The 14,929-nt window shown below is 39.3% G+C and overlaps 1 protein-coding gene across 5 annotated transcripts in view; it reads right to left on the bottom strand.

The window, feature by feature from the left end:
- Positions 1-1,412: 1,412 nt before the first annotated feature.
- Positions 1,413-14,929, bottom strand: part of plce1 (phospholipase C, epsilon 1) — an 86,983-nt gene continuing 73,466 nt past the window's right edge. For 4 of the 5 annotated variants that reach the window (XM_040134978.1, XM_040134976.1, XM_040134979.1 and 1 more), the window contains 11 exons: positions 14,072-14,209; positions 13,001-13,291; positions 11,826-11,989; positions 10,176-10,437; positions 9,580-9,698; positions 9,134-9,262; positions 8,764-8,961; positions 8,161-8,385; positions 7,821-8,033; positions 6,857-7,065; positions 4,708-5,418 (listed from right to left, as the gene is read on the bottom strand). In XM_040134978.1, the coding sequence (XP_039990912.1) occupies positions 6,901-7,065; positions 7,821-8,033; positions 8,161-8,385; positions 8,764-8,961; positions 9,134-9,262; positions 9,580-9,698; positions 10,176-10,437; positions 11,826-11,989; positions 13,001-13,291; positions 14,072-14,209 (1,904 nt within the window). In that variant the 3' untranslated portion in view covers positions 4,708-5,418; positions 6,857-6,900. Of the gene's footprint in view, positions 4,380-4,707; positions 5,419-6,856; positions 7,066-7,820; positions 8,034-8,160; positions 8,386-8,763; positions 8,962-9,133; positions 9,263-9,579; positions 9,699-10,175; positions 10,438-11,825; positions 11,990-13,000; positions 13,292-14,071; positions 14,210-14,929 lie in introns of those variants that run through there. The other variant, XR_005708104.1, reaches the window with a different exon arrangement.

Here is a 14,929-nt window from a genome sequence, read left to right as displayed (position 1 = left end):
AAAGATTAAGGTGTTTATTTGAGAAGACAGATTTGATTGATTTTGATTGATGATACCTTTATTTCCTCCTCGGTTTGAGACATCGAGGGATATCAATGTCTATCCTTTATATATAAATAATGAATATGAGCTTCATTTTCAAAATTGTTTTTCAAAAAAGTATTTATTAAAATGTTTCATTAAGCATTGTACAAAAGTCTTCTTGTGTAAACAGATGTAAACTTTTACAAAAAACAGGGTGTAATGTTGCCATGGATACATAAGTTACATTGTGGACTGAAACTCGTACCCCGTATTTTTTTAAAGCCTATATTTGTTTACATTTTGGAAAATTAGGCATGCCGATTTAGCTATTAACAGTTTGTTTTTGCTCTGTGCCATTGGATGTACTGACAACTCTCAGTGGATCACTTTGATACCCTAGAAATCTTAAAAACCTGATGATTCTCAGGCAAGTTCGGAAGGGTTTGAATTCCTGTCCTATTAGTCTACATTAGACAAGTTTACATTATCTCATAATTGTGAGATTGTTTTCTCACAATTACCAAATCAGGATGTCAGCCGGTGTTAGGGTGGTTAACTTTTCAGGCTTCTGTTCTTCTGTTTTTATCACTAACACACACATGTAAGGGCATTTTAATGCTGTAGTTCCTCAACATGGGGCTAATTCTAGATACTTTGTACACTACTCGGTAGATCGGTAATATATTACTGCATCATATCATACAAGTATATTATCTTTTAAGTTACTACTAGCTATGTTGTCAAATAAGTGTGGTGGAGTAAAAAGCACAATATTTCCCTCTGAGTTGTAGTGGAGTAGAACTATAAAGTAGCGTGAACCAGAAGTATTGCTTTCAAATAGTACTTTCCACCACTGTTGAGCTCTCTCTCACACACACACACACACACACACTTAAAGACTCTCTCTGATATGCAAAACAGTTAAGTACTTGTAGTTTTATTATGATCCTGGTTTATAACAAATCCACCAATGATCATCCATTTAAAAATTCAAGTAAATAGACAAATGTTTCACTTGACAGCCACATAATAGCATGGATAGTGGGTGTTAAAGGGTATACTGCACATCTTAAGGAAACAACGGAGTGCTAAAGATCAAACACAGCCCACAGTCAGCAAACACGTGTGTCATATTCAGAGGATATAATGAAAACACCAAAGTTTCAAATTGTCAGCTCTTGTCCACATTTATGAAAACTCACAAAATAACAGGCATTAAAAGATGCTGCTGTGTACTGCAAAATAACATGCCAGAAATATGAATACTACACTGAATATTTTACACATAAAGTAAAATATTTCTTTACATATGTAAATACATTCTGAGTAAAGTTAGAGCAGTAGAGATCTTATCCTCACTCATATTGAAATAAATAAAAAAAAAAAAACAACAACAAAAAACACTTAAAACTACTTACAGGACAACAGAAAAATGCCAACCAGGGCTTCACATTAAAATAAATAACATCCAAACGCACATTTGTCTCGGGTTCAACACGTTAAGAAATGTTACATTCAGAAATGAGGTCTACAAGTTAGAAAGAAGGAAAAGAAAATGTGGTGAAGCAGATGGATCATAAATGTACAATTCAACAGAAAATGTCCCTTCCTGTTTAAAGTCAGCATGGATTTCACATAGTTATATCAGCCTATATCACTGTTATCCAGCACGGTAGTTGTCGGTAATCACCAGCCTTCTAAAACATGATCTTTTCTCTGTGCATATTGACATTTCTACAGGTTTCATTTATAGTATCAAAAGTCTGAAAGGGTAACAGTGACTACGGTACCTGTCAGCCTAACTGTCATTAACAAAGAGTGGTTTCCGGGATCACAATCTAATCTACCTCAATTACAGTTAGCTTGCCACGCACAAAGACCATCTTTGTGCGTGGATTATGTCAATTTTTACTAATTTCAAGAACAAGTAGAGGTCAGGAACAAGAATTAGAGTTAAAAATCAGGAGAAAAACGTCAGTTATTTTTAGACGATACAACCTAAAGAGCTTAAGTGACAGAACTTCACTATTGCACTAAAATTCAAACATCATAACTTGGCACTGAGCAAAGTTTTACTTAAAAAGAAAGAAAAAGGACAAAGTTAAATTATTTTTGTGGAGTGTGGCCAAATTTGCCAAAAATGCCTCTAAAATAAAAGTCCAACATTCTAAATTAAATTCTACTTTGTTTCCTGCATTTTAACACAAACCGTTTACTGTCTGCAGGTTTTGGAAAGCTTCTTTGAAGGCGTAATTTCAGTCAGTCGGGGTTGGAATGCGGGTGAAAAATAGGCAAATTGACTTCTGGATAACAGCTTAATATATTCTTGACCCAACACTTCTTTAGCAGGAGTGGGGTCAGAACACTTGTAGTTAAACAACTCACAAAACTGTTTTTTCCTCCCCCCAGAGTAAATATGAAAAGAATGTTTTCATTCTGTCTCTATAATGTTAGGGAAGTGTAGTCACAGTGCAGCAAAGCCGCTGTACGCTCTGTAAATGCGATCTTGCGTCAGGCCTTCCTATCAAGTCCGCAGTTTTTGTGAATAGTTGTCTTTGAACGTTTTACTGTAGATTTTTAAATGTTAGTGGGCTCAACGGTGTAACTACACCAGGGGGAAAATCTGAACTGAAATGCCAGAAAAAAAAACATGAGGGGAAAAGTCTTTATACCATACTCAAATTTTTCAAAAATATGGAACTTTTACACATCAAAACAGAAAAGAAGGGGAAAGGTTGCCCTAAAATGAATGGAGTTTTACAACATTCTGAAAGAAAATGGACATGAGCAGTAAGTAGAAATAAACTCTACAATCATTATCAATTACAATCAATCAATACTAGTAATTTATAAAGATACTTTAATCAAAATTAAGAACTGTAAATCTTGACCGATAGAGTTCAATTCGACACAAATCATTCTTTTTAAGAATCATTTTGTGTAGGGAATTTCAAGCTTGGCCTGGGACTGCATACCTTGACGAAGATTTATAAGAACAGTCCAAATATTCATCTTGTGCTTTCCTCAAAAATAAATTTGTAACTGCCCCAAAATTAAAAGTAATAAATATTATGATCATAATAACAAAAAAAAATCATATGACTATCTCATAACAATCGCATTGCTGCTGTCATTAATCAGACAGTCGCACCAAAACACTGAAGAAAACAGCAAAAGGAAAACAAAATGTGCAAAATGCTGTTTGCAGAAGACTAGGCTGTGTTTCTCCAAAGGAAATAAGTCGAAAATCATCATTGTTCAGTTCAAATGAAGGATGAAATTGAAGTTTTTACATTTGTCAATTTCGGTAAAATGGTGTGTTAACACTGTTATGCATGAGGTCTGGGTATTGAACCTCTGTTTTTTGGTAACAAACTAAAATGTGGTCGTAACAATAAATATGGAAAACTGCTAAGTGATGAAAGCTGGAATCGAATGCCTGATAAGATTTGTAATTTTAATTGCATCTTCTTTGACCAGATTATTTTGGATTTAAATCCAAAATTTACCAATTTTATACTGTATCGTATTTAGGTAAAGTTCTTTAATGGCCGCTTCTGTTTAGACGGCGTTTCAATTTTGAGAACTTTTGCTTCTTTTCTTAAACAAACATGGAGAGTTTTATACAAAAACCTCTTCTTTTATTAGTAAATGTATGGTATTGGCACCAACACTCGGATATCACATCAGTGCTACCATCAAACTGTTTCACTGCCCTAGTTACAGGTAGCACACCATAAATATCTCATTTTTATTTTTTTAAATGAGAAGCCTGTTGAAATAATGATTCTTGGACAGTGATGACAGCACTAAAATCCTTTGTGGAACCAGCCGAAGATCATTGTCAGAGATACAGCTACAAAATTAAAGTTAAAAGGCAGCCTTGCAACATCTTAAGGCAGCATAGAAGGACAACTGTGACGAGAAGTTTTTCAACAGTTGCCCCTGCACAAGTTAATATTGAACATCTAGACTGCCTTAAAATGCTGCTGTGTATTGTCACCTTTAGGGCAGAGGACAGTAGTGTCTAAAACGTTGCTGCTTCCATGACAGAATATCTGAATAAAACGGAAACATCTGAATATGTTGTCTCACTTTGTTTATGTTGCGTCTTTCTGGGAGCAATGTCGATGTGCAATGCCCCAAAATGTGCCCTTACAGTACTGTGAAACTGGAACAGTAAGAAAAGAATCATACAAGCCAGCTTGTCGGCCTCCTTCACAATGCCCTCAGCCAAAAGAGCTCATACCTGAGAAGGCGAGAAGAATACTGTTTCTCCCCCTCGGCCCTCGTACTCTCCTACATCTCTCCTTGCATTTTTCTTAGCAGATCTCCCTCCATCTGCTGTGTGCTTTCTTTTGTGTGAAAAAAAAAAAGAAAGAAAAGAAAAAGTAGTTTATAAACTTACTTTAAACCAAATACAGGTTGTATTCCTCCATTGGCAAACTGAAGCCTGTGCTAGTACACAGGCCATTTAATCTCGTGTGGAGCCATATTTGAATTTACCCTGAATCAACTCTTTGAAGAATTGTGGTTCACTAAACTTGTTCAATCCAGAGGCCGTTTTGCAGCCCTCCTACTTATCCTCTGTTGTATTTTTTTGGAGATAAAAAAAAAAAACTGGCACATCTGAAAGCAAACCCATACCTCTTCATCCTTTTAACGTGATTAAGGGAAGTGCTCTTTTTTTTTTTTTTTTTTTTTTTTTGGACAAATTCCTCCCATTCATTGGTAAGTGAAGGAATACTTTTCTGCTTTTTTGTATCCCTGATCACGTACCTGATGTATTCAAGAACAGCAGCTGCCCCTGGTAATCCGGACTCTCTGGGGAGCCACACTACAACCAATAAACCAAGACAAGCTGGTGCTGCCCCCATGACCATCACTGCTCTAAAGTGACGCCGGGTGGGATTTCCACTTAGGAACTCCTGTCCATCATTCAGCCAAGAACATCTGTCACCTAACCCATTAAGGGGGCTTGGATTGAATCCTGTCCTCCACGTGCTCAACTAACACAAGGCAGGATCAGACTCCTTCCGGACTTAGAGAGAAGCGTATCCCACAATTCCACAATGTGACAGGTCCTCACTGAAACACCTTGCCTCTCTCGCAAAGGGGGAATCCTCCAAGTTTAGAAGTAGTCAGCGCAATTCTCTCTCTCTCTCTCTGGATTTCATTTGTGGATCTTCCAGTTCCTGAGGAGGTGAAGCTTCCAGGCTAGGGGGGCCAGAGAGGAGGTTGGCAGATGGACAGGTTGGACTTGCCCCCTAAGGGAGGAGGAGGATGAGGAGGAGGACGAGGAGGAGGAGGCAGCGGCGGCCTGTAGGAACCTTCCTGCCCCCACCCTGCCCTCTGCCACCCACGCCTTCAGACCTGCAGCCGCAGACAGATACCCTGCAGTGGAAATATTATTTATTTTCATATTTTCTTTTGATATCCAAAAGACAGTGAGTTTAACGTAAGACAGGGGCACAGGGCTGATGCACCGAAAACACGAGACAGCAAGATGAATCGGGGCCACACTGCAAAGTGACACTATCTGTTATGAAAGGGTTTAAATGTTGCTGCATATTATATATTAGGATATATGGAAGTGGACAATTAATTGAATTGTAAACAATTCATAACAGACTCTGAAGTAAATTGCAAATATACGCAGGTCATACTGCGTTTCATTGGACTGTCATATCCCTCGTGTCCTGAACGTTCCCCTTGACATATTCAATTACTGAATTATCGAAACTCATTGCCGATTTATTTATAGTTGACAAATGGTGCTAACAGCCATTTAGATGAAGGTGACTCTCCTTTGTAGCGTATCTGTATTAAGGGTTAATTTACTTCAAAGTCCTTTTTTACATGGTGTGTTAACAGGGGGCTGTTTTTTCTTACTACTGCGGGAGAGAAGTACAGCTAAGGATGTATTTGAAACATCTGACACTAAACAACCTTTGGTGGAAAAAAAAGGTTTTTTTGGTTTCCAGTGCTTCCCATCCACCTCTAATGAAGCCGTCTGTTTGGGTATATGAGCCTCTACTCTGTCTGGCACTATTTCTGGCCTTGCCCCTCCTTTGGAGAAAAATATACTGTATTCAACAACTAATTCTTAACTTAAATACTGTAAGGGTAGATAACACCTAAAGACCATATCTTATAGTACATGAACCTGATTCAGACCATGAATCGGAAAAATCTGAATTTGAATGTAATTGTTTAAGTTGTTATGATAAAAATTGTGAGCATTTCATGATTTACCAGCAATCCAAAAACACCTACATCAACGGCACCTCAATCCTACTCAAACCTAGTTGAGATTAAAAATTCATTCCAGACTTTAGAAACCTTCGTTAACAAAACAATCTCATCATTTAGGGTCCATTTAGTGACTATTGCGGAGCTTTCGATTATGTCACACATAAACGGTGAGGTTATTTTGTCAACATGGACGAGACAACGTTGAAGTGCTCGGAAAAATCTACAGTTTTATGACAACCGGCAGACGATGTGATGTGATGGAAGAGCTCCAGAGCAGCTCCAAAACGGACCTTGTGACGTGATTGTTTTGTCAACTTCTCAATTCAAGTATTTCTCCATTGTACTTACGTTACATCTCAAATGCACCAAAATCCAATTCAGTTCTACACATAACTTGCTGGCACAATTAGTAGTCTTATCATTGAGAAATTCAAAACACAACGTTCTTATTTATCTATTATAGGTTCATGTGTTTCAATGATTAGAAAGGTTCCGAAATTCAAGGTGGCACATTGAATTTTCTTCATATCAAGTTTTTCCTTTTGAAATGTTAGATGTTAGAGACAACATACGGTACCTCTGTTGCCTTTCCATGCACAGAAAGCAGGCAGAGTGTGAGCCTCACTCCTGGAGCTCTGTCAGAGCCACACAGCATGCAGCTCTATCATCCTTACTCTGCGCAGGACCTTCCATTCCGCTGCCAGTCGTCATGCTGCGACTGCGACTGGTCAGCTTCTTGAGCTCGCTGGCAAAGGAAATGACTTTCTTTTTGTCCTCCCGCACCACCTGGAAGCAGATATGGATTCATGTCACCGAAATTCAGAAAGAGCATACAGAAATGTGCCTGGAGGTTTTGAGGAGTTTTCTTTGTAACAATTCTTAATAAATTAGAAAGATACGGGTCTTGCTTTCCTTTTTAATAATCAAGAATTAATTAGCTTCAATGCTTTTTGGGGTTTTTTTTTGTCATATGACCTATTTTGTAACATCCTTTCCCCCACCCGTTCTATTATTATAAAAAAAAAAAAAAACAAATTAAAAAAAATTCTTAACCTTTATTCAACGAGGCAGGTCATTGAACAACATATTTACAAATATTTACAAACATGTCAGTGGGTGTAAATGATGAACAGATACAATAAATACTGACACACACACACACACAACATATAGAAACACTAGATAAAGTCAAGCAGACAAAACATAACACTGCACTGTAGATCACGCAACAAAATGTTACAAACAAGGGAAGCAGCGACAGGTTAAAAGCACATGCAATCCATTGTAGGTGTTACGATACAATGAGAAACGGTCATTAGCTTTTGCAAGCACATACAAATTTAAAATTGTCTAGTTTTTGATGTACGTTGCAGCTCATATTGTTTGCATATATAAAGTGCAAGAATTCAATACACGTATGTAGTAGTCAAGGTGTTAGTGGTGCAAGAGAAATATAAGGCAGACAAATGTAAAATAAACCATGGAAAATAAAAACTAAAAAGTCTCTAGAATTGAAACCCAGTGACCATGTTTAGAGCTACCTGCTCTTTGAGTTTAAGAATGAACTTTCCCGCGCCCCGCCAGCGACTCTGCGCTTGGAAGACGCACTCGTGATCCAGCAGCACCCGCTGCAAAGGCTTTGCAGCGGAGGACTTCTTAGAGCCCACGTCCTTGGTCACTTCCTCCATCAGGGCGTAGTCACATGGATTGGGGTTTGAGAGAATACTGTAGGAATACTTGGCCTTTGACAGAGTCTGACCAAGAGAGGGAAAGAGCGCGAACATGAATCTACAATAAAATAGCACGCAGTTTCTGTTGTACTCAATAAGAACTGGAGGGTAGTGCTTCAGGTAAAATAAATGCTACCTCGAACGTCCTCACCTGCTGTATGATGTCCTGAGCAGTGCTGTAGCGTGGGGCCTTGATCACAGTGTGAGGCTGTTCTGGTGAAACTTCATGGACCTGGACAAAGAACATATCGTCGTCTCCTCCTCCTCCTCCTCCTCCCCCGCCTCCGCCTCCTCCGCCTCCTCCGCCTGCTCCCTCTCTACTTCCCACAGTCACCTCCTCCTCTCCGTCCAGCACTGTGTTCTTCTCATTTAAGTTCTGCAACAATAAATAAAGAGGGTGACAGTGAAAATTGTAGCACAGCAACAAATGTAAAGAATCATTAATTGTATAGGATGACCACAAGGGGGAGTCATAGTCTACATAATAGACCACACAAAATATACAGTCATTGGTTTTAATTGAGTTTAATGTTAAATATAATGACAGTAACTGGGATAATAAGTTATATTAACATAAAGACTTTTAGATTAAACTGTTACAAATCATTTAACAGATAAGTTGAAACATTAAACTCAGTTAAAACTCATGAATATTCTTTGTCTTTTCCAAAGACACGGGCCCTTGATGCTGCATATACACTAATACTTAGAGATCGGGTTCAATGAATTTGACAGAAAGACTCTCTGTGCATACCTCCTCTCTTGTTTTGAGGCAAATCCTCCCCACATATCCCTCCTCAGTGTTCCAGCTGGAGACCAGTCTGACCACCTCCTCTTCAGGTGCTAGAGGTCGATGCTGAGCACAGCGCTTCACCTCACTGCGCTCCTTCAACAGAGGAACCCTCTCCTCACAAAGGAAATAATCGAATGGGCTTCCCGCAGATGCTATAACCTGTGGGAAGGTGAGCGGAAAAACTTCAGGTACTGTATGTATGACACGAGACATAATATTACAAATACGAAATCTCGACAAATGGACATAAGTGTGTGTCAGGGAGTTTCTACTTCCCAGGCTGCAATCACATTATTCAAGCATTATAAATCTGTATTTCTAAGTTACTGACCGTGTCGAGCAGCTGTTTGGCAGTGGTCTGCTCAGTAACACAGAACACTGTGAAGGGCTCAGGACCGGGAGCTCCATGCACCGTCACCCGGTGCTGCTGGGACACACGATTCTCCTCTGAACTGAACAGCTGTGTAGAGAGCAGGAGAGGTGCAAGGCAGCAGGTTACTACGGAACGTACCGTCATGACATTTCTGCCTTATTAGACTGCCCTTCTCCTCGGAGAGTATTACAAAGCAAAACCAAAGTGAGCTGGATTCACAGTAATGATGCTGTTTATAGTGCCAGCAGGATTTTTTTGGAACATTCTTGGATTGCAGCCTACAATGTTTAAAATATTAATAAGTGTGTGACGTTAGCAGGTTTGGAAGTTTTAAAAGTGCAGTTAACAGATCAAACCTAGTCTGAACCCCTGCAGTCTCAAGACCTGACATGAATAAGTCTTACCAAGGATGAGGGAGTAGCGCCCCCTGTGGGACCTTCCTCTGTTCTGCGGCTGTAGATAAATAAGCTGGACACTTCGAGTGGCTCATTATGCTGTGTTCTCAACTGGACATGTCTGTAACCTGAAACACACACAGCAACAAAGATATTTTGACTACACGGTCCAATAAAACCTAATACTATTATCTTGAAAGTGGAGGAGACATGATTCAAACCTTTTTAGTGCCTTGACATAAGTTGAGTTATTAGTTCGATTTTGTTCTTCTTGTGTTTTTGCAACAGACGCATGATTACTGAACCAGACACGATTTTTCACTGAGACATCCTTGCTGCTGTGGGTATCCTTTCTACTATAAGGTGGTTTCTTTAACCCTCTTTAAAATAACTGAAGAAAAACATGTTTTTGCTATCAGTCTGAATGGAATTAACTTGAGGACATTGGCATACTCATGTCCTGCATATCATCATTAAGTCTGCCAAAAGTTTCGCTTTTTTTCCCCCCACATACCTGTTGCTGTCGTAGACCCTGGTCTATAAAGTTCCCATCTACAGCTTAGACCCATCTTTTTTATCTGTTCTACAGCATCTGAGACTTCTACCTGATTTGAGGGCTTTCAGGGGCAGAGTCCTCTGAGCAGTAGTCTGGGAACTGTTGTTCTCCACCACGGCAAAGCGCAGGAAGCACATCTCTTCAAAGTGCACGGTGAACTGAAAGTGCTCGTTCCACATGGGGTTGAGGGTATTGCGGTGGATGGGTTTGGTACGGAAGTGGCAGCTGTCGATGGCCATGCCCAGAACGTCCACCTCGATGCAGGGGCTGCCAGCACTGTTACCGGGACAAACGTTCTGACCAGAAACAATCTGAAAGAAAAAAGAAGAGAGAAAGCATGATATGATGAACGAGTAACAATAATAATGCCATGTATGAACAACACTTGCAGTTAAGATTCTTTTTACATCTCCCCTGGCCTCTAAATCAAGCTTATTTTTAGTTTGTTGATGAAAAATCAAGCAGGCCTGAAGCCCAACAACAGTCAGTGAAGTGACTCTGACCTGCCAACAAAGATTCTATTTCACCTTCTCCCTGTCTCTCTCTTAAACACAAACACACACACACACACACACCCACACACAGGTTTTATGAGCGTTAGATTATCCCTCTGTTTATTCTGCTAGTTTTGCCAGATCAATGATCATGATGCCTCTGAGAGCATGATAATCTGAACCTCACAGATGATCACAAATGTAAGTGGGTAAACAGTGCAACTTGCTAAGAATGTCTGCAGCAGTTGAAGGATCTGCAAAATAACTTTGTTGTGTCTTTACTAATATCAATTCAAGATGTTATTTACTTAGGTTATTACGGAGCTTCATCACACATCTAAAAACACAAATAACCACTTCGTATGAACAAATATTTTTAAAATGTTATCATGACATGAAACTTCTAAGTATTTTTTTCCCCAATTTTACTTCTTAAACAGTTAAATGTCTGCTTCTGAGACCGTAACTTCTCGTCTTTTTAGTGAGGATGCCAAAATAAAATCTACAGTTCACACACATAGCTTACAGACTTCCAAAGCCAGGTTTAGTGCAGCAATGTTCAGGCTTTCATTGTTCATTTTTGCAAACAATGTGCCATGAGGGATAAAAAATGATGAAAAGCATAGACGGAAAATAAATGGAGTTTGGGGGGTGCAGAGGTTTGTGAGGTCCTGCTCTAATCAACTGGGTGAAGAATGAAAACACAAACAGATCACTTTACAATAAAACTGTCCAAACACACCTTAATGGACCTAATACAAGTCATGATGTTTGTGCAGTTGTTGCAGGTATGCAGGAGAAAGATACAAAAGATATGAGACAATACGCAACGGAAAGACTGAAATATTTCAAAGCTTTAAGGCTTCACAAAAAATTGTACACATGGACTTAGAACAAATTAAGACAGTAAATGTTTTATAAAAGCAGCATTTACCCCTTACAAAATCATTTGTTAATACAACACTTTGCAAATGCAAGCAGCTATATTATGATTCAAGATTCTTCTTCTAAGAAAATTAATATGCAGCACTCCTGAAATTCAAACCGATAGTATAAAAGAGGTAAGTTTGAAAATATTCAAATAGGCAGGAAGCTTAAAGTGTGGATCAAATGGCGTGAAGATTAAAGTGCAGAGAGAAAACTCTCCAGGATGATGTTTATTTGGATTGATACTCCATTCTGCTCCATGTATCATTTTAACTCACAGTGAAGGAATAGACAGCAGGGCTCATTTTCTCGAAATCTCTCTCCATCGGACAGAACTGCTGATAGAGTGAACAGCTACGGTCCCACAGCACCGCTGGCTTCAGTACGTAGCCACAGCCACCGTTGGCCTCAAACAACGCTGTGTTCAACTGCATGGGCAGGTCTGGGAAGAAGAGAAAATTTCAACTTGGAAATCAATTTAGCACCTAAGCAAACAGCTCCAACTTATCAGCATTAGCAAAGAAGGCAGTTAAAGACAAAAATTATCAAAGATTAATTTTAACTGGAGTGATTTTCCCTGTTTGATCTGTTTTTAGTTGTTCACACTAATGTAGATCAACTAGACCTGCGTGTCCTATTAACTAAACTTGCACGTCTGTGTGCATGTATGTGTCTTCTTGCACACAACTGGGTGATGATGTTTTGTAAACTGATTCAAATTGGAAAAAAATGATATTTGAGAAGCAGAAAAACATCAAGGGATGATTGACCTAAACAAGAGAAAAAAAGGAAGGGAATGAAACGAGGATCAAAAGAGAATGACAGAGAGGAGGAGAGATTTTTAGAGAAATAACTGACAACACAGATCTTCTAGGGATGGAGAGGTACAAGGGAGGGGAAGTAAGACAAGAAGAAACAAAAAGAGATAAAAGAGAAAGACAGGCAGAAAAAAAGAGACAATAAGAAGAAACAGAAAATCGAAAAGGAGAGGAAAAAGCAATGCAGTGAAGCACTTTGGGATAAATAATTCCTTAAAAAAAGCATAAAAAATCATTTTAACTGTCACTTTTCAAAAATATGACAGACTCATACAATGCCACCAAATTTAATTTAAAATGTCCTGTTTTTTTCTGCGGAAAATGGGCTGCATTGGCTCACTGAGAAAAAAGCCTTTCAGCCAATTTGGAGTCTCTGCAAAGTTGTAAAAAGATAATATTATCATGCAGAAGAGGCCTTGGAGTAGAGCTGAGTACATTCTTCACTCATCATTTCTCCTCTGTCTTCCCCTGATTACTATTTGGGATTATTTGATATTTTATCAAAATGGAAAAAAAAAAAAAAAGAGTAATGTGAGTGACATAAATTGCCAAATTCCTAGAAAGTGCTGTTGAAGTTACAACTGACGTTCACCCGCATACAAAGAGTGAAATGCATCTCTCCACACCGTCCTCACCATCAGTCTGATAGTTGAGTGCTACCAGCTGAATTCCATGCAACCAGAAAAGCAGGGGGTTCGGGTTTGTTGAGTCGATCCTGGTGGCTGCCGGGTACGTCCTGAGCAGCTGGCACACAGTGTGCTGGATCAGCTTCTGAGAGTAGCGACGGCACAAGCGCTTGGCGGCGTTCTCATTGACAGAGGAGATGTGGTAGCACTTGGGCGTGCGGATGATGGCGCTGAGAGAGGTAGGGGGGTTGAGGACGGGAGACGTCTGCTGCTCCTCCCAGCTCAGCCGCTCAGCGCCACCTGGAAGCAGGACAGAGAGCAACATTTAAAGGCCCTGAAAACCTATTTTCTCAATCCGCTACAAAAATTTCTGCCCAATATAAAACAGCTCTGAGCACCAAACAGGATTCAGAAATATTTTAATCCAAATCTGATGACAGTTTTTGAGAGTCGGACTCTTAATAAAAATCTATGGATGTTTTTCCCCAAGCTTTAATTTTTATTGTTGCTTACTAAGTCTTGAAAATCGCTGTCACCCGCAAGTTTTCATACTAGTTTCATACTAACATACTAGTTTTTTCTGCACTTTCCTCTTATTTCCTTAATAACTCCAGATAAATTTAGAGTAGGAAAAAACGAGCATGGATAGGAACATGGATATGGACAAAATAAGAACTACTAGGTCAATATTCAGTTCATAACGACATGAAATTTTTCGCACAGCAACAAGAATTCCACCTCTAAGAATCATTAATAGGCTTGCATTCTTTGGTTCACACACAGCCATAACAGTGTTTAAGCTGCTTGTCCAATCAGATTTTTCCACATTTTGTTGCACCCATTTTAATCTACACTTTTGAATCTACTGAGACGGATTTCAGTGTTTTCGTGGGAGTCCTGCATTCTTTTGCTGTTTATTTAAATACATGTCCACCCACCCTTCCTCAGTAACATTCACATTTTTTAAAAATATCTCTGAACCACAAATAAAAATGGAACAAATATTCATGTATTACTAAATCTCCCTTCTACTCTCACACACACTCATACTAAGTATCAGCATCCCTCTGTCCCGCGTACCTTTCCCAGGGGTGCGGCTCTGGGTCGTGACCTCCCCTGTTGTGCTGCAGCGAGTGGGAGTTGTGCCAAATATGGACTTCCTGCTCTTTCCCCGGTCCTTCCCTCTGCCCGAGCCGGCCGGAGACAGTGTGGACAGGCCTGGTTTCCCACACACACAGAAGAGACAGCGGTCAATAATGAATTGCAGACAGACTGGAGACCCCACAACAATGACGATGATGACGATCAGTATCTCTCTCTTTTCTTAATTTCAACTGTTTCTCAAAATGCAGAAATCATTTTCTCTAAAAGCTGTCACTTCATCACAATGAGTTCTTGCTCCTCTGTCTTGCAGGCATCACTTAAGTATGTTTGTTTTAAAGATAAAAAAAGCATACAGTAGGAGCTAATTGTCCAAGTTGATGCAGTTTTGAAACGTTTCCAATCTTCTTTTCAAAGCTCTTGTTTATAAACGGTAATAAAAACTAATGTCATTAAATTAATGATCTATTGATGCAAAATTGTTGCATGTAAAACATTCAAATGTTATTCATCTTAAGCTCCTTTTTATTTGGTGTAAAGTCTCTTTCTCCGTTCCCAAAGAATATCTGACATGAGAAATGTCCCATGAATATTTTGAATGGAGAGTATTTTTAAGATGATTTAAATGTTTGGACACAACTTTTTAGAAGTAGCATGTTCATCTGAAGTCACTCCAGACAACACACTGCAGCAACCAGTCTGTTGTCTGTCTGAATTGGGCCAGTTGCCCTGTCGTCTCTTTCTCAGCTCTCAGGTCCCTGGAAACAGTAAACAAATAAAATACCAGTGGAAACACGGGCGGGTTTATAAGGGCAGATGTCACATAAAGAAAAGAGG

Source organism: Xiphias gladius, chromosome 9, assembly GCF_016859285.1.
Source record: "Xiphias gladius isolate SHS-SW01 ecotype Sanya breed wild chromosome 9, ASM1685928v1, whole genome shotgun sequence".
NCBI classification, from domain to species: Eukaryota; Metazoa; Chordata; class Actinopteri; order Istiophoriformes; family Xiphiidae; genus Xiphias; species Xiphias gladius.
Note: the sequence above shows the minus strand (reverse complement) of the source record. Positions and strands in the feature narration are given on the sequence as shown.